The sequence below is a fragment of the Equus caballus genome, chromosome 23, assembly GCF_041296265.1.
Source record: "Equus caballus isolate H_3958 breed thoroughbred chromosome 23, TB-T2T, whole genome shotgun sequence".
In the NCBI taxonomy this organism is placed as follows: domain Eukaryota; kingdom Metazoa; phylum Chordata; class Mammalia; order Perissodactyla; family Equidae; genus Equus; species Equus caballus.
The window spans coordinates 35,565,233-35,585,962 of record NC_091706.1 but is presented as its reverse complement, the minus strand read 5'-3'; the positions used below and the strand labels follow the sequence as shown (position 1 = coordinate 35,585,962).

At 39.1% G+C, this 20,730-nt stretch overlaps 1 protein-coding gene across 3 annotated transcripts in view; it reads right to left on the bottom strand.

Annotated features, from left to right (window-relative positions):
- DOCK8 (dedicator of cytokinesis 8) overlaps positions 1-20,730 on the bottom strand; it is a 207,170-nt gene that overhangs the window by 131,208 nt on the left and 55,232 nt on the right. For all 3 annotated transcript variants that reach the window (NM_001309171.2, XM_070248073.1, XM_001490222.7), the window contains 3 exons: positions 20,434-20,609; positions 17,648-17,719; positions 3,277-3,400 (listed from right to left, as the gene is read on the bottom strand). In NM_001309171.2, coding sequence (NP_001296100.1) covers positions 3,277-3,400; positions 17,648-17,719; positions 20,434-20,609 — 372 coding nt within the window. The remainder of the gene's footprint in view (positions 1-3,276; positions 3,401-17,647; positions 17,720-20,433; positions 20,610-20,730) is intronic.

Sequence of the window (20,730 nt, the reverse complement as noted above, 5' to 3'; positions counted from 1 at the left end):
TGCTTGATGAATGGTGTGTATGTCTGTGCCCAGAATCAGAACCTGCAAACTCTGGGCCACCAAAGTGGAGTGTGCAGACTTAACCACTATGCCACTGTGCCGGCCCTCTACAATATATATTTTTTGTGCCATCTATCTATCTCATAAAAATGCTACTCTGCTAGATCATAAATTTTACCTAAACTGAATGTGTTAGCAATAATCAATATTTATACTTTAATTATTAACACTTTTGTTTGTTTTAGAATATATGAGAGCCTTGGGAAAATGAACTGGATTTTCCAATTTCTTTAGAAGGATGTCAAGATATACATATATCCTTAAAGATATACATATTTTTCATCTGGAGAGGATGTATATATCCAGAATTTATTCTAAGGGTATAACTGGACAAGTGAACAAAGATGTGAGGACAAGAGCATCTCTGAAATGTTGCTCGTAATAACAAAATAATAGAAACAACCTACATGCCCCTCTGAAAGAGGAAGCATTAAGAGATTTTAGAATTTTCATACAATGAACATTACGCAGCCATTAAAAAAAAAATGTATCCACTGGAAGAGAAAGATGATCACAGCAGATTGTATTATTAATATGAAAAAGGAATTTATATAATATTATGTATATGATTTAATCTTTATGAAATATATGTGTATCGTAGAGTCATATCATATATATATTTAACTCATGTAAATTAAGGCATTGGGCCTCACCATTCCGCTCAATAGGAAGGGGCGCAAGAATGAGAGTGGAATGGAAGATGCTGCTGGTCATCTCACAGTTTGAGCATCTCTCTGTGATGAGTATTAGTCTAATACTTAAACACACATGTGTATAACTTGACTCTGACACCCAGCCAAGGACTTAACTGAGTCCTCTGGAGGAACGAGTGTGCTTCATGGGTGTGCCGGTCATCCACCTATTGTCTCTCAGCTCCAAATTTACACTTTTATACTCTGCTTTGTCATGCTGGGCCCGGGTCTTAGCAAATCACATTTTGTCTTTGCCATTGCTCCCTTTAGGTTCTGCCAATAGGGGTGCTAGAGAGAGTGGATGGCTGGAGGAGGGAGAAGGGACTGGCTTCTTCCTCTGTGCTGACAGCTCCTCTCACCTTGGTAGCGGCAGTTGGTTTCTAGCCTTGAGCTTCTTTTTGCACTTCCAGGACCATCCTCCTCTTACCTCCTTGGAGGTACCAGAACCAGCCGGACAATTCCTCCTTCTAGGAGGTCAGAGTTCAGACTCCCAGACTCTGTGAGATCTTTCCTCTGAGATCCTGAGATAATACCACAGGCTAGGCCCTGCTCCCTCCTCAGAGATTTGAGTCCTAGCTCTGAGGCCCATCTTGTGAGCATCTACGTTCTGATAATTCCAAGTGATTCCCATTAGACCTGTGGTTCTCAAACATGGTCCCAGGAGCAGCAGCATCTGCATCTCCTGGGAAATGCTAATTAGAAATGCAAATTTTCAAGCCCCACTCCAGACCTAGTGAATCTGAAACTCTGAGTTGGGGTCCAGCAATCTGTGTTCAAACGAGCCCTCCAGGGGATTCTGATGAAGCTAAAGTTTGAGAACCACTGCCCTGGACCGCTGTCCCAGGGGGATGCACGGTTTCCTGCAGGTACCATTTCTGCATGGCTTCCATTTTCCTTTTTGGTTCTCTCAGTCCTCCAAAAACTGTTTAACCAATTCCCTATGTTAAATTTCTTCTGTGGAAATACCTAGCGTGGCTTCTTTCTGACTGTTACAAGGAACAATTTAGTTGGTCATCATGTACAGTGAAAACTGAACTTAGTCAAAATTACCAAAGAAAAATCCCTTAAATTTCCCATAGAGTACAGAATACAGATATATATGTAGGCCTCAGTGAGCCTGCCATGGTCAGCTCTAAAATTAATGGCTGATTCTTCTATGGAGCTCAGATTAAGTAGTTGGCTTGGCTGTAGAGACTATGTTGTTTGGAAAACAGGTATTATTTTAAAACTTTCTAGTTATATTCAGCTTGGGGAGATGCTTGTGTTGTGGGGGCACTTGAAAGCTGAAAACTATATTGTTTAAGAAAAAGTCTTTGTGCAAACTTAGACAAATTTCCTCTTCTCTGTTTTATTTTTCTCATCTATAAAATAGGCAGGTTGAACTAAATTACTAACTTTTCAAAATTTTGTTTTAAATTGTGGTAAAATATACATAATAGAAAATTTACCATCTTAACCATTTTTTAGTGTACGGCTCAGCAGTGTTAAGTGCATTCGCAGTGTTGCGCAACCAATCTCCAGAACTCTTTTCATCTTGCAAAACTGGAAATCTATACCCATTAAACAACAACTCCCTAGTCCTCCCACCCCCCTCAATCCCTGAAAACCACCATTCTACTTTCTGTCTCTATGAATTTGTCTACTCTAGGTTCCTCATATAAGTGGAATCATATAGTATTTGACTTCTCATGCCTGGCTTATTTCACTTAGCACAATATCCTCAAGCCTCATCTATGTTGAGGCATGTGTCAGAATTTCCTTCCTTTTTAAGACAGAATCATATTTCATTGTATGTATACACTACATTTTCTTTATCCATTCATCTCTCTACGGACACTTGGTGTCTCCACCTTTGGCTATTGTGAATAATGCTGCTGTGAACACAGGGAGAGAGAGCACTGACTACTAAACGGTAATCCTCCTGTAATAATGTTAATAATGACAACAACAATAACAGTAGCCACCATTTACTGGGCACTAAGTGTGAGCTGGTATTATTCTAAATGCTTTACACATATTAACTCATTTAATACTCAAACAACTGCATGAGTTAGTTACTGTTACTATCCTTGTTTTCCAGGGGAGGAAACGGAAGCCCAGAGACTTTACTAATCCTGCCTGGGGCTATAGAGTTAGTACGAGGTAGAGTCACAAAGAGAACCCAGGCAGTCTGTCTTAGTCAGTGCAAAGCTTTTAATCATCCTGCAGCCTGTTCAGGGGCACCACCGAGTCTCCACAAGAATCCTTATAGGGATGGCCCAACGCCTCCTCCCCGCAATTAGAACCCCTCCACTTTTATCTATTTTAATTATTGAGCTTCTAGGTTTTCATTTGAACACCAATTTCTGTAGCTACAAACAAGTTTGAAAAAAAAATTCACTGACTCAGACAGTGGAGTTCCTCCCACTCTACCGATCTCAGTCTAGCCTTTCTTCTAGATTAAAAAAAAAAAAAATCAATTGACAGCATGCCATGGGCAGAACAGCCCAGTAACCTGGTAACCATGTTTGTTGATAGGAAATACCTGGGCACTGGGCTCACTGCCCTCCAAGGTTTCTGACTCAAACGTCTGTTTCTGAAGCGTCTTGTGAAAATCTTTTCGGGATCCAGTCTTTTTAAAGCCGCAAATCTCCGAACTTCCTTGGTTTCTTTTATTGTTGTTATTATATAATTCAGAGAGAGAGAGAGAGAGAGAGACGTGCAAAACCATTAAATTAAAAATAAAAGTAATGGCTTAAGTATAGACAGTGTGCTGAAAGATCTTGCAAAGAGATGACCAATTGTAATTCCTCACATCCAATTATGCACCAGCCCTGACACAAGGCTCTCTTGTAATGAGACACCAGCTTGCCTCCTGGCTGGCTCATTATTAAAGGCAAGGAATGGCCTGGGAAAATGCCACTTCAGAGGTGCGGTCATTTCAGCTGTAGGGCATTTGGCTCCAAGTTGAAGCTAAACTATGACCCTAGTGTAAGAGGCTGGAATAAATCTAGCAATGTGCAGAAGCAGCAAATAAAGATCGTTTGAAGACAAAAATAGAGGCAAACATTTCATCTCCACATCCATGTTCTTAATAATGAATAAAAAAGGCAGGACATAATTAAGAAAAAATAGAAATAAATGATTTATACACTGAAAATCTTTGCTAACATTCTCAATCTCCACTCCATACACTCCATTGAAACTGGGTTTAAAAAATGCGTGGCTATGGAAAGAGCTTAAAATATAATGTCTAGCACTGTCACTGGAGAAAGAAACTAGACCATTATGAAAAAAGCAATAGATATAAGTTGTCAAATAATAACTATAGAAACCAATGTGTGTATTCCCCATTTTTATGACTCAAAGGCTTCCTGGAGAACATGCGGCAAGGTCAACCACACAAACTTGCACCTGTTTTGTTTGATTTCCCACACTATTAGAAAAGCCATTGAGCACATTGATAGATGGACATGAAATGAGGTTAGGATTTATTAGGCAGATCAAATGGGAGAGAGACAAAGCAGGAAATGTAGGAGAGTTAGTAGCAATGATCCTAATACAGACTTTATCACTCTTTGGGAGGAGTGAAGTGTTGGGTTATGCACAATGGCACAGAACAAGTATTCAATAAATTTTAGTTGATTGAATTAATTAAAGAAAAAATAAGATGTCCCAGTATCATCTGAGGGAGAGCAAGACTCTGTCCTTGGATTTTATTGTGCTCTGAAGACGAGCAATTTGTTTTGAGCAAAAGGAGACAAGAAATAGCCTAGAAGAGAGACAAGACAGTCTTGGTGACTAATAAAAGTCAAGGTTTATTGTACATGGCCATCTTCAACATCCTGGCTGTTCACGTTGCCCTGACCAAAGCTGCATTGACAGGGCTGGGTGAACAGCAGGCGAAATTGGGGAACTGAAAAAACAAGTAAATGACTAAGGTGCACTCTAAATAAGGAAATAAGACTAAACATTTAGAAAGGATTTCAAGAGAAACATCCAGCATAATTTCTGGCTTGCGATCCCTACACAGCAGCAAAGTAAACACAATTTAAAATATAAATCATGTTCTTCATAAACATCAATTAACAAGAAGAATTTGGGGGTACCCTTTTAAATAATTCCTTGGAAGCAACAACTATTTAAAATATTTAAGAAAATGACTTTGGTTCCAGTTGCTCTAAGTGTGCAAATGGCAGTGTTAAAAGGAGTACATACATGTGTGAGTAAAATTTATTTTATATTATAATATTTATTTTCTATTAACAGAGATCTTTGAGAGAAAGCCCCACATGGGATTTCATAAACATGTTGGCTTCTTTAAAGTTATTTTCACCAGTATAAATTTAGGCAGCAACGTGTATGTGTGTGCTGGATGGGTAGGCTTTCCTAATGCATAAAATGACTTTTTTGGACTCTCCCTAAGGATTCAAAGAAAAAGGTGCATGTGATATAACATCCTGGGGAAAAACCACCCAACTGAAACAAGTAGCAAATATTAAGTTCCAATCTAAGATTATACTACTCCTGTAATTGCGACACAGTGAAACACTGATTATTTTTCCTGAAAAATCTAATTTTTAGGGGAAAAATCCCAAAGGAATTAATTAACATAAATTCGTTCTATAATCGAAAGCAAACAGTGAATTAAAATTCAAATATCACACTTCAGTATCTGCCCTTTGCTTTTCTTAGGGCTTGTACACTCCAAAGGGTATCGATGTCACAGGTTCACTGTCACATGTCTCCTTACAAGGAAGGCTGCTAGAGCCCCAGAAATAAGAATCAAGAAGCAGCCAAGCTTAAGCCCTTATGTGCCTTGGCAACCAGAACTCTATCTGCTTTAGCTTTATTTCTTGTCTCATAAAATGCACCTATTTCCACGACTGTTTCCTTAGAAGTGAACACAAACACACACACACACAACTACAGCTGTGAGCCTGCCTCTGTCATCCTCAAGTCACTTCTCTTGGCGCCTCTCTTTCTTAATAGGTGAGGCATGGACATGAGGTGAATTCTAGGGTATTTCCTCCATCTTTAAGATTTCACAATGAAAAGTTCACACATGACAACTGAAAATATTCATATCAATTTTCTTCTCAAAAGATGCTTAAATTTGGGAGAAATTAAATTGATTTGGCTATCATTCTTTTGCTACTTGATGCAAATGGATGCTTTCCTTTTTGTCCTCTGTTTTGTTAGAATGTTTTCTGGAATTCTTTCCATGGACCCCAAAGACATTGACAAATGGGCATTTAAAAAAACTGAGTTACAGAACAATGTTAAAAGTTCATTTTGCAGTATTCACATTCTAACCAATATACGTGCCAAGCCTCAGAATTTTGGGCATGGAAAGCATTAAGACTAACGTATTCCATGACTGTACGTTTGAAACCAGAGCAAACCTCTCTCTCCTTCCTCATTCTAGATTTAACCTCTACTTCTCCATTTTAAAATTTCAGAAAGTTGCAAAGCTCCCTTGCAGCAGCAAGGGTAAAGCTGGCTGGGGAGGAGACGACAGGGGTTGGCAAGCATGTAAGGATGACTCATTCCAGAAGCGCCAGCCACAGAAGGCAGAAACCACCACTGGGTAGGTAGAGAGATTGCTGGCTAAGTGCCACCAGAGTCCCAGCCTCATTGCCCAACCCAGGCAACTGAGCCAAAGAAAGCCATGTTCCTGTTGAGCCTATCTGCAGACAAGAGAGAGATGGGGAAGCAACCAAGTGGTGGAGAGGCAACTCTTAAGAAATGAACACAATCTACTGCTTCTCAAGAGAGCTGCGTTCATTTTCTTCAAACACTATTGTTACACATTTGAGGACAAAGACTAAACATATTTTGAGAGCATTCTCTGTAGGGGCAGTGTGGTGGAGTAGACAGAATCTGGGCTCTAGAGTCCAGGACCTGGGTTCAGGGACTGGCTTCTTATGTATTGGCCATGAGACCCTGGGCAAGAGACTTAATCTCTCTGAGTTTCCTCAAGGGTGAAATGGAAGGAAACGTTGCTCATTTTGAAGGCCTATCGCAAGGACTGGAAAATAATACATGCTCCTCTTTTTCTTTTTCCTCTTCTCCTTCCCATACCTTTTCCCTTTCTTTCCTGTCCCTTCCTGTACAATTTGATGCAAAAACCATCAGAACAAGGTAGGCATCCATGCCTCAGGGTGGGGAGAAGCTGAGGAGTCCCAGAATGGGAAGTTGAAGGCCAAACAGGGTGAAGAGGGCACACATGTAAAAGGGCTGCCTGGCTGGGGAGGCCCCATGGCCGAGTGGTTAAGTTCGCGCACTCCGCTGTAGGCGGCCCAGTGTTTCGTTGGTTCGAGTCCTGGGCGCGGACATGGCACTGCTCATGAAACCACGCTGAGGCGGCGTCCCACATGCCACAACTAGAAGGACCCGCAACGAAGAATATACAACTATGTACTGGGGGGCTTTGGGGAGAAAAAGGAAAAAAATAAAATCTTTTAAAAAATTTAAAAAAAAAATAAAATAAAAAAATAAAAATAAAAGGGCTGCCTGGCATGGAGAAGCAGACCCCATATGGTGTGGGGAGGGCATCCAAGCCTGAGGCAGCCCGGCATGTGAGAACGAGTAGACATTCTGAGTGGAATGAAGAGGGCACGCACTTGGAGGAAAAGCCCGTCATGAGGTGTCAATAGCCAAGGCAACGTGACAAGGATGTCCCCATGGAGTGTTGGCTTGGCACTAAGTGTCACAGCAGGCTGAAGAGGACATCCATGCAGGAGGGGCAAGCCTGGTGCAGGGTGTCAGAGTCAGAATATAAGGAGGAGGGCCCTTGTGTGGGGGATGGGGAGGGTGCTGGCAACGGTTACATACAGGGAGATTAATCAAGTAAGGAATCATATTAAGAACCAGATTTTTCACTGAGAAGAGAGTTAAGAATATGGAGAGGAAGAAAACGAGAATGAATACTGTGATGATGGATTGAGATTGCATGCATCAACAAGAACTCATGGTTTTCAGTGCGCACACACACACACACACACACTCTAGGTCTGGTCACTGAGAAGACATGGGAGGAGCAACACCTTAATAACAATGAGCACATCCAACACCTACACTTTGGCTTCTAAGTACCATTTCCACTAAAAGGAATCACAGCTTCTTGGAGAAAAGACTAATTCCAGGGTTGAGGCAAGGAAAGGGTAAGATCCTCCTGGAATATCTTGTGGCAGAAAGCAAAGATGTGATCAATGACTGCTGGGGACATATCAAAAAGGTGTGAGAGTTCACTGAAGGGATTCACACTGGTCAAACTGAGGACAGCTTGAGCATCAAAATAAATTATAGAAATGGATTAAAACATACTGAATAAAATAGGAAACTATGATTCCATATTGATACAAATAAATAAACTGAAAACCTGATGAGGAATGGAGCATTTACAATAATCAAGCTCAAATGGAAGGACTTTCTAAAAAATAACTGGCCTGTAATCTCAAGGTCATGCAAGTCAAGGGAACACTGAGGAAGTGTTCCAGAGTAAATAAGACTAAAGACACGCGACATCTAAATGCAACACATGACTTTGAACTAGATCCTTTTGCTCTAAAGGGCATTTTTGGGACGTTTGGTGAAAACTGAACGGGGTCTGAGGATTAGATGGTAATAATGAATCAATGTTAACTTGCTGAATGTGATGGCTGTATACTAACTATGATGGAGAATGGCCTTGTTTGTAGGAATTACACACTAAGGTTTTCGGGGGTAATGGAAAATTAGGTCAGCAACTTACTCTCAAATGGTTTGGGGGAGGAGGGGAAAGGTTTTGTACTATACTTGAAAGTTTTCTGTAAATTTGAGATTGTTCCAAAATAAAAGGAAAATAGCATATGTTAGGTGTCTGGAACTGAAATAAAGACTGTTAGTGGGTCCCATTTACCAAATCGTGCATCCATTCTACTGCTATAAGTGTAGGAACCGTCATGCCCAGAGACGTCTGAGCAATCCATTCCCCCTTCCAGTCCCCAATCTCCCACTCTAGCCCAGTGGTGGCAACCAACACCTGACTAGTATAGAAGTACAACAGTGCCAACCCCTTGCCTCAAGTGGGACAGTGGGACAACTTTGCAGTGTCATCCCTCCAGAGCAGCCTGTGTATCAGGTCAAGAATTTATCTGAGCCCTGATCCTTAGCTGACTCCTTCTGCTTCCCTATCTTGCTTCCCTCACTCCCTGACAAGTTTTCCTAAAGAGCATGCTCTTGAAAATCACGTGCACCTGAATCCCTGTGGCAGGCTCAGTTTCCAGGGAATCTCGACCAAGACAATCATACACCAGCTCAACAAATGATAGCTGTTACTATTAGCATCAATGACAATACCATTAGATGCAATGCCAATGCATGTATTATAGATCTAGATACCCTTATTTTATCGATATGTTGCATTTAAAGTCTCCCATCCTATTTCTGCTGAACTAAATTATTTTTATATGGGAAATTTACTTTCTTACCAAAAATAAAAGTAGAACTTTGAAAAGTGCTCACTTTAGGATTTCACATGTAGAATTTTCCCAAAAAACAAATAAACACCTAAATGAAGCTGTTGTCCTGATTAAACTTGTTCATTTCACCCCTTCCAGGAAGTCTTTGTGGATTTCCTTTCCCAGGCGTGCTGCTAAAACTATGGTTGGATTGGATTTTGGGATTCCAATTTTCTGATGTCTTAGTAGCAATGGTTCTCAATGAGGGTAATTCATGTTTCCACTTTCGATTGTCTCGATGCCTGGGCAATACAGGGGGCATCACACACAACAAAGGATCATCCCAAATTCCGCATCCAACACAAATATCAAAAGTCCTGTGAACATTCATGGAGGTGAAAAACCAGTCTGTAAATATCTGAGCCAAACCTCTATCCCATCTTACAAATAAATGCAAAATAGTTTTGCACTGAATTTTTCAGGGAAACAACTACCATATCAATGTAGGGGAAATTAAACTTTGTGCTGATTAGAGCTCTACCAAGAGTTTCCCCCATTCTGAAAAATCACATTACTAATAGCAGCGCTGTTTGCGGTATCTGAGTCATCTATACAGCACACCTGTTGCAGTCTGCTCTTGTAGGTGCTATATTTACAATGATTCTTCCTGCAGGTGCAAACAGCTCTTTCAATATGTTCTCCGGTATAGTTGTGGCCAAGCATCTGCATATTTACATACACGCTAGTTTATATATTTGTTTATTTCTCCTTTATAAAACAGTTGAGACATTTTATTGACTTCTAAAAATGAGAAAGTTGTGGGTTACAAAGGTGGCATTACAAAATATTTGTCACGCAGAAAGAAGATGTTGGGTCTGAGAGATCCGAGCACGCTTGTCTTAGAGGAACACGCTATGGATATTTACTTGCTAGTGTCATTCACTCTTCCATTCAACAAATGTTTATAAAGTGTCTCCTGAGAATAAGGCACTAAGGAGGATGCAAAGAGGAATACACAAGAATCCTAGCTTTAAAGGAGTCCTTGTCCTCATTGATGTCATAGTCTAGTGAGAAAGATCACATGTTTAGCAGGGGAGTAATTAGAATGTAATGTACAGCATGACAAAAGCTTCCAGGAGGAATACAAACAACAGGCTTTGAAAACTCAGAGAAGGGAGCAATTACTTCTGGCCAGGTCGAGGAAGGCTTCAGGAAAGCACTGGCCTGTGAATTGGGCTTCATTTGGTGGGGGGATTTGTGGGGAAGGGAGTCTGTGCGTAACAGGTCAAGAGCAGCTCAGTGAATTCCGCAGCTGGATTGCTCTCTGTAACTGCATTGACTGCTGAGCCTGGCTTGCTTTCCACACTTACAGAAAGCAAACAGCTAAGCACCTTGCCAGCCAGCACAACAAATGCATGTCATAATAAGCAATTATTGATCAGGGAGACATTTTTATGGTGTTTTGGGAGTAACTGAATTATAGGCACTGATGTGTTTGAATTTTAATTGTTTACCAGTTCACTGGGAGTAAGATATGGAGTAATAAAACAGATGATACCCCATTCCTTGATATCCCAGCTCTCCTTGAACACGACCTTCCCTCAGAATTACCTTAATCACCCAGGATGAAAGACAAAGTCTAAGGGCTTTTTTGATGCTGTTCATAACACTCATGAAATGTTTCACTGTCGCTTCAGATAATACACCAAGAATAAACAGCACATAAACAACTTTAATTACTTAAGAGTTCTAACTCTCCACCAAGACATCAAACACATTCTTAAGTTGATCACTCCGTAGTTCATTTAGAGAAAATGACAGAGGGAATAATGCTTAAAATATTTAATATGACCCAAAAGGTGCCAGCAAACATCAATCCATACAAAATTATCAAATATATGGAAATGACATGAGATAAACATGTAAGCATGGCAACATTCTATTCATTAGGTAATGGCCCTTTTCAAAAGTCGTGGAGAGAAAAGCACTATTACTTTTAGAGCAAGGACGCCAAACTGTGCGATAGACACGAAAGAGAGAATGGAGTTCATTCAAGGCATCTTCCAGTCTAAGCAACACACGCATTTCAAGTAGGAAAATACATTTCCTCCAAAAGGAGCTCATGCATTTTGTGTTTCTCTGTAGTTTAATCTTTCCTATTAAATTCAAAAGAAAATATAAAACTTTCCTCTCTCCTTCATGGGCAGCACTATTTGTCTGATTTAAAAGTCTCAATTATAGAACTTGAGTGGCAAATGCCTGGAGAATTATGAGAGTGGGAGGGAACACAAGTGGCCATTACTCCACTCCCCTGCCCCCTAAGTGGGATTCAAAGCCATTATCACAGAGAGCAAGGACATAAAAGACTATCCCTAGATATTATCGAGAAATGTAATATCAGCAAGGAGATAATTGAGGAATAAAAGAGCTAACTAAATCAGTGCTTGACTGCGTAGTTATGGATGACAAAGACATGTCCATAGAAGGTGAAGTGGCTTCATTAACTATGGCCCTCCAGAGGAAAGTAATTTTTTCCCCCTATGGTGCATTAAAATATATGGGACAAAGTTTTTGGTTCATTCCTCTGACATGCTGATATAAGTGCTTTTTCTGAAGTCTTCAGAAGATCTTATTTCACTTGAAAGGAATATTTTGGATAGGCTGAATTGGAACTAGATAAGTCCTAAAGCACAAGTCTTATGATTTTCCAAATCTTATCTTTATTCCACAAATATATAACTTATAGTGCCTACGATGTGAAATCTACCCTGGGTCATTAAATTAAAAGAAATCTTCAACAATACTGAGTTGTCCCTTGTTTTTCTCCTTTGCATATAAGATCCTACCAATTGATTTAATTTAAATTATTTGTCAATTGGGCAGGGATAATAGAGCCATATTCTGTAATAGTACTTAATGAATACCATAAATAATAGCTAATATTTATTGGATTATTGCCATAAGCCAAGAAATCTTCAAAGTACTTTACGTATGTTATTTATTGCATACAACAAAACTTATGAGGTAGGAACTATTCTAATTTCTATTTTCCTGATGAGGAAATTGGGGCATAAAGAAATAATTTGCCTTAGGTCACACAGCAAGTACGTGGTGGGGCCAGGACTTGAATTCACTTACTCCTGCTTCAGAGAGACCATCATTCTATAAAATAATATAATTCACCAGAGCAAAGTAATAGACCTTACATTTAATGAGTACTTACTTAATGCCAGGCACTATCCTAGATTTCCATCCATTGATTTTTAGGTATAATTATAATCCATTCTTTTGAGATTACAGTTCTGTGAGTTTTGACAAATGCATACAGTTTTGTAACCACCACTACAATCAAGAGACAGAATAGCTCCAGCACCCCCAAAATTCTCCCACGCCCTTTTTCAATCAACTCCTTTCTCCACCCCCCAGACTTTGTCAACCACTGATCTCTTTTCTGTCCCTATAGCTTTGCCTTTTCCAGAATGTCATATAACTGGAATTACGCAGTTATCTTTTTTGTCTTTCTTTCACTTAGCATAAAGCTTCTGAGATTCATCCATGTTGTTGCATGTATCAGTAATTTGTTCCACGTTATTGCTGAGTAGTATTCCATTGTATGGATATACCAGTCTGTTTATTCACTACCCAAGCCATTACCCAACTGAGTACAATTTGGGTTGTTTCTAGTTTTTGGCAATTACAAATAAAACTTCTGTAAATATTTGCATATAGATTTTTATATGAACGTAGACTTTCATTTCACTCAGGTGAATGTCTGGGAGTGGGACTTCAGGTTGTATGGTAAGTGTATATTTAACTGGGATTTTGGAATAGATAAAGGAAGAAAACTCAGGGACAGGAAACAGTATTCAGAAAGTAGATATAATAGCTTCTAGTTTAAAATGATCATTAGAATAAGATTGGAGGAATTTAAATTTTATTTTAATTAATAATATCCAGGTGGCAAAGATATGAAGGGAAAAGGCAGTTTCATGCCCCGTTGGTAATGGGGAGAGTTAGCACAACTTTTTCTGGAGAATTTGGCAGTATTTATCAGAATGTATCATTTACACTGGTTCCATTTCTACCTTAGAAATATTCACAGGTGTGTAGGGGCAAATATACATAGATGTTCATTGTGGCATTATTTACAATTGTAAAAAATGGAGACAACTGCCATGTCCATCAATAGAGAAAGAGTCAATAACTTATGATACATTCCGTCATCCCTGGAACACCGGGTAGCATTTTAAAAGGAAGGGATAGATCTCTGATATGGAACGATGTCAAGGATATTATTGAAAAAAATTATATTATGTATATACATGTAATACAGATATACATATTTACAAATGTGTATTTGCATACATACATATTTATATAAAATATAAATATCCATATATATATTTGTGAGGGCATGAAAAGAAGATCTGGAAGCCTACACAGCAACTTCTATGCAGTGAAGAGTGGGTTGAAGAGAAGGGCGGGTAGCAAGTGAGTAGTGAGGCAAGAGACTTGCTTTTTACTTAATACACTTCTATATTACTTGATTTCTTTCAAAACAAGCATGCATTATTTGACATATAAAATAATAAATTCAAAGGAGAGCTAATTAATCACTAATTAACAACTGGCCAGCAACCCTCATTGTATCCTCTTCCAACCTCTCAGTAAACCGCCTATGAAGTCACAGAGAAAAATGGAAACTCACCCAGACTAACAGATAACTTAATGCCTGAGCCTTGACAGAATCTCTGTGGACCAGATGGAGCTGGAAAGAGAAGGATGTACCTCGCTTGTCTCCCCAAAGGGAAACCCAAAGGAAGGCACTTTGTACTTTCCTTCCTGCCAGGCCCTGAACAGTCAGTGTCTATACTGGCCAGAAGTCTGAATGCTCCTTCTTCATGGTAGTGGCTTTTCTATGAAGCCACTCACAGGCTCCACTTGGTTTCGCTCATATGCACCACCACCAGAACCACCACCTTCCTTTCTGTCCTCTCTCTACCATAATTTTGCAACCATATAGAAACAACTCGTAGAAATCAACTGAGCCGAAAATCTTGTAGGTTTGAGAGGTGAAGGGCATCTGGCAATAGTGTATTGGATTCCACCCACAAGTAAATATTATAAATGCATATAAGGGCAGAATGATCTCTGGGAGGAGTGTGTGCTAGGAATTGAAGCTTTCATGTTCTGAGTATCAGATTCACAGTACCAAAGAATCAAACTGTGGGGTAGAAAAAGGTGCTTTCTCAGTAAAACACTAGTCAAAGCTTGCCAGAAACTGGCAGTGAGTTTCGAAGTTGCACACTTCTATGTGTCCATTAGCTAACTTCTCAAAGGGAACTGGTCCGTTACACAAGAGTGCAGAGAATGGGGCCAATAGCAATCCCCATCTCCAGTATGTTGCCAAACATACAGTAAAAACAGATATTGCTTTGTTTTTTATGAAAACAAAGACACAAAAACTAGCATAGAATAAATATATGGATAATTATTGTTCCTACAGAAGAGATAAACACAAATGAAGACACAGAAGGGAACAGAACAACCACCAAGTGGCTAACGGTCTGGATTCACATTTTAATCCAAAATTCCTAGTAAATAGTATTAGGTTTGTGCATTAAGTTTTAAGCCTGATAGCAAAAATAGAAATTATAAGGGAAATTGTCAATATAGATTTTATTACATAAGTAATTTTGAATGTTAAAAAATTATAAACAATATTAACAGACAAATAGCATACTGGGTAAGGAATTTATAATATATGATAGACAAAGGGTAATATCCTTAACAAATAAAAACAATCCTAAAGATAAACACCACCAGACAAACACATTAACAGAGATGCACAAATTTCATGAATAAGCAGAACACCAAAGAAAAATTACAAACGGCCAACAAATATACGGGAAAAAGATTCCTGATCTAATTATCAAAGAAAATGTAAATAAAAGACAGCCTTTTTACAAATAAAATTTGAAATTTATTAAATGATAATATCAATATTCCTGAGGATTCATGCATACATTGTTGACAATCTTTCTGATATATTATTCCCAAACCCTTAAATTTGTGCGTACCCTTAGATGCAGAATTTTCTCTTAAAGGAATTTATTCCAAAGGAAACGAGTCATAGAGGTGCACAAGAATGTTGCTGTATTTGGGTATAACACTGAAAAACAGGAAATCACCTAAACATTAAAACTGGTTATAGGAATTTTAGTGTAAATATATTATGCAACAATTAAAAATTGTGTTGAGGAAAGATATTTAATAGCAAGGAGAAATATTCACCACTTACTTTGAAGACTGAAAAACCATGCTACAAAATAGTATTATAATCTGATTTAGTTTTTATACAAATATTATATACAAAGAAACAGGATTCAAAGGCCACACATCAAATGTTAATGGTGGTTATCTGTCTGTAGTGAAATTGAGTGATTTTTGCTTTCTCATTTTGTTTCCCTATAATTTCTAAAATTTCTACAATGAGTATCCTAAAAAAGAGTCCTTTTTTCTTTTGAGTTTGTACGAGAGAGAGAGAAAAAAAGAATATCCCGATGGGAATTGCCATGAGAAATGAAAAAGTGCAGTGTCCCAAAGAGAAAATAACTAAATGTAGTAAAATGGACCTTTCTATTTATTGTTCCTTCTCAGACTTTTTTAGAACTTTAATATCCAGAAAGTATCTCTAATTATAACATTTAAAAGCTTGAGGACAACTTGTTCTGAAATCTTTTATTTATTACCAGCAAAGCATAACCTTATTTGACTGCCTGGCAAACTTAGTTTTCCATTCGCATTAGAAATTAGGACAGATGATGGATTAACCTCTAACTTTCTCTTAATTACTTTTTATAAGCAATACTTTCTCTTTCTCAGCTATTGAAAATAGTATGCATCCTGACATTACTCCACAAAACATCAGCACAAATTCAATAGCACATTTGCAGGAGCTGGATAAAACCCAATCCCCAAAGTCTTTCATCATTTATCCTATGGGATGAGTATGAACAGTAATTCTTACTGGACTATAGAAGAGGTGAGGATATCAGAATTTCAAACTACTATGTCTTGTCAAAGGTTCTCTGATACTTTTCTAGTGGGATATGCCCCCAATCTGTGGACACCCCCATCCAGATGCCCAACAGATACACACATACAGGTTGAGAATTTACTGTGTGTAGATGTTTCTCACGAGAGAGTGCTGTCCAGGTCAGTGGCACTGGGATGAAAAGCTCAGGACAATGTCATGGAATGTTTAATTAACCCAGGAGAGAAGGGCCTTTTTGACTAGAAGGCTAGCAAGTAATTTATTTCTTGGTCACAAATTAAAATGTTACCTTTGAATGTGAGGCCAAGTTTCAATTTATTTATTTTTTTCCCCTAAGAATTCAGAAGAATGGAAACAAAACAAAACAGTTCTATTCTTTACGTTTGAAATGTAACTTTCTCCTTCAATAGGGGAATGGATAAACAAACTGTGGTAAATCCATAGAGTGGAATATTATGCAGCAAAAAAAGAAGTGAGCTACCAAGCCACAAAAAGACATGGAGAAAGAAGGCAAAACCATGGAGATGGTAAAACGATAAGTGACTGCCAGGGAGGGATGACTAGGTAGAGTATGGGGAATTTTAGGGCAGAGAAACTATTCTGCATGATACTATAACGGCAGATACATGTCATTATACGTTTGTCAAAACTCATAGAAAGTACAACACAAAAAATAAGCCCTATTGTAAACTTTGGACTTTAGTTAATAATACATCAATACTGGCTCATCAATTGTAACAAATGAAGAACACTAAAGTAAGATCCAACCAAGAAAGGATAAATCAGTCAGAGACAGCTCCATAAAGAAAAAAGAAATTTGATCTGCCCTTTAAGACATAGGTCGGGTTTGGTAGGTAGTTGAAGGGAGGGCATGCCCAGGCGGGAAACAGCAAGATCAAAGGTGTAGAGGTAGGACTGAGATGGCTATGTGGAGTAATAGTGAGGGAGAAGAGGCAGGCCCAGAGAAAGAAAATGACTCCAGGAGTTAAGGGAAATAAGTGTTAGTAGACTGAGTGGGGCCAGATTATTAAAGCCCTTAAAAGGCATGCAAGTGGAGTTTATATCTGATATAGCAGCAGTAGAGAGTCTCAGAAAGTTTTTAAGCAGGGGATAAGACAAGATACAGTCAATCTTCATTATTCACAGATTTTGTATTTGCAAATTCGTCTACTCGCTAAAATTTATTTGTAACCCTAAAATCAATATTCACAATTATCTGGGGACATGTGCAAAAAAAATCCACCTAAGATGTTAATAATAGGGGAAACCTTTGGGGGTGGATGGTTGGAATATGGGAACTCTCAGTACTTTCTACTCAATTTTTCTGTAAACCTAAAACCGTTCTAAAAAAATTTTATTAATTAAAAAAATGTATAAAATAAATATATATGTAAGAGAAAAAAAAATGAACTTACTTCTGGTTCACAATTAGCCACTCCCGAATGTAGGTCTGAACACAGTCCCTGACGTGTGGATCCAGTTCAACTCTAATGAGGTGGAAAATGAAATAAAAACATGTCATTACTGGGTGAAAACAACAGAACAATCCCTTATTCTCCACCCAGGAGAACAGCATGATTTCAAATCCACGTCGAATGAGAACGCTACAGCATGCTGACCCACTCTTTCAAGCGTCTGAGGTATTCCGGAGGCAGTAGCATTTCTACTTTGATGAGACAAACACAGTGGCATTTTATGCTTTGTGGGTTTTCTTTATGATAGAGAATTATATTAAACTATACCTATTCCTGAAGGCATTCTGACATAAGATAGGTAGAACTAGCTGTAATCACATACAAAACAAGAAAAATAAGCACAAATACCAATTCCTCACAGGGGTAATTTGGGCACACGTTTTGCTCATGTGTAACCTTGTTAGGACACGCATGTTTTCCTTTTTGAAAGCTATGGAAAACAGTTGTCTTAGGCTGTGAGAGCTGACAAGCACTGGCCCTGGCCAGTGATTGTTAATTCACTGGTTCTTGTCTACCTGCCCAGGAGCAGCTCATGAGAGATAGTCTCCAAGTGCTTCGGAGTCTTGAAATCAGAAATAATGAATTCCCCACAGTAGCAAAGTTCCTTGCTGTTTTCCAAATGTGTTGCGACTAGAGATAAACAGGTCCAGAAGCTATAAGTTTTAATTTTCTTGTTTGTGAAAAGGGGATAAGAACAGGACCCACCTTGTGGGCTGGCTGTTAGTATTAGATGAAATATTATAAAAGTGAGACATGTGGTCCCTGGACCCTGGCTGCCCAAATCCCAGCCCCATTCCTTTTGAGCTACGTGACCTTGGACCAGTCACTCAACCCTTCTGTGCCCATTTCCTCACCTTAAAGTGGTGATAGCAACAGTGGAGTGCCTCCTTCGGAGAGTTGTGATGAAGATTAATAAGTTAGTGTGTGAAGTGCTTAGAAGAGAGCCTGGCACATAAGAAGTCCAACATAATGATAGTTCACACTTAGGCACCATTTATTATGCACCAGGCACTGATGTAATTACTTTACATGGCTTAATTCAGTTAATTTCACTCGGCTCCATAGAGCAGGCACTATTATTATTCTCATTTTGCAGAGGAAAGAGATGCTAAAGATCTTGCTCAAAGTCACCCAGCAAGTGGGAGAGCAGGGACTCAAACCCAGGCAGTTCACGTATGAGTGCAGGCTTAGGACCACCACACCATCACAGCTCAGCACCAAGTGCTGGGCTAGGCACTCGGGTTCCACAGGAGTTGGTTGTTGTTTACTCTGATGAGGAGGAGGATACCTTCCTGGGCTTTAATTCCACAGGAGACTTTTTGGCAGCGATTGAAATAGGAGAGATTGTTTTAAAGTCATCAGACAGAAAGTGTGTTAGTTATAACCTCTGGTGACAAGGCAATATTATACTCAAAAACTGACACCATGAAAAAAATGACCTCTTCTATCAAATTTCAAAAAATAAAAATCTCTCAACCTCTACATTTATTGAATTTTAAACAAGTTTTTCCAGGATTCTGACTTCACTTGAAGACAATTACCCAAAAATTTTACAAAAAGAAATCAAATTAAATGATTGTCTATCAAAGGTGAAAAATAATAGATGTTACCTTGTTAAAGGTCACACCTGAATAAATGGTCTGCCAACAACAGAAAATGTTTTCCCAGGGTCTCAATGGTTTTTTTTTTCTAGGAAGTGAGTATTTTTGAAATGTTAGAGCTGAGCATATGGTCAGCTCTCCTGTGTGAATGAGAACTACCTAAACAAGAGAGCAAAGAGTCATAATAATACCATATCACGTCATCCAACCTTAAAGTGCAATGAAATAAAATCCAAAACAGAACTGGAATATCCCAGAGTAATGAGCGCAGGGACTGTGTTTCATGATCTCCTTTCTGGGACTTTTTGGGGAAGATGAGAAGGTTGAAAACGTCCAGGAGGATGTGAATCTTAATTTTGTTTTGAAAATGAGTGCAAATAAAAGCGCATTCCAAATCTCCAAAGAGATGTTGCTTTTTATACTATGGAAGTAACAACAGTGTCATTTAGATCTAATTCCATTGTTTGACACCATAAGCTAATGCCCGCATCTATAAACATACAGACTCACCCACTGTAGAAACTCAAGCCCCAAGCAGCTATTCATATATTTGCTCTACAGAGCTCTCCCCATTGTTCTTCCACCTGGCAAAACTTCCTTCAAAGGAAGGGACTTGGCCTTATTCATCTTTTTATCCCAGTACCCAGCACATAGTAGATACTCAATAAATGTGGGTTGAACTTATGTTTGTGATTTGATCCAGTCTCTTACATGGAGACAGTTAAAATGCTTCTGAATGGAGGCATTTCTGCGATGATCATGAAAAATCTTGACATTTTTACAAATGGAAAAATGAGGTTTTGTGAGGTCACATGACTTGCCCAAGGTCACTGAGCTGACACCCAGGCAGTCTGGCTCCAGAGCCTGAACTCTTCACCTCTTCTTGAGCATTCCACTTTGTCTCACTGCATCCCTTTAGCTGGGTTAGTCCCCACACTCTGGTCAAACCAATTAAAAAGTTATCTATGTGTAGGTGATAGTACCATACAGTCATCTTGCATATCTTAATGGATCTGAGTAACTTTATTTATTTTTAAAACAACTCACAGTATTAGGGCATCTCCCCCCGACTGATAACAGTCATAACAGCCACAATCCCATCTACATTTTAAGAAAACGATTTACCCTTCCTCCGGCAAAGAGGGCTGCAAAGTGCGACATTCCTTTGGGGTGAACACCACGTCCAGGTCGTCTTCAGTGAAGTCTCCCAGCTCCTGGGCAAGCTCCACATCCAGGCTGTTCAAGTGTGTCATCAGAAGTCCTTCAAAGTCCACCGGCTCCACCGGGTCATAAAACTGAGGCTGGAAGGGGAGGGAAAAGAAGAAGGAGATTCCCACAGGGTTTTCAGGACAAGCACGAAGGCGATAGCAGGCGTTTGCCTCGCCCCCTCTCCACACAGTGAGTGTCTCACTCTTATGTACA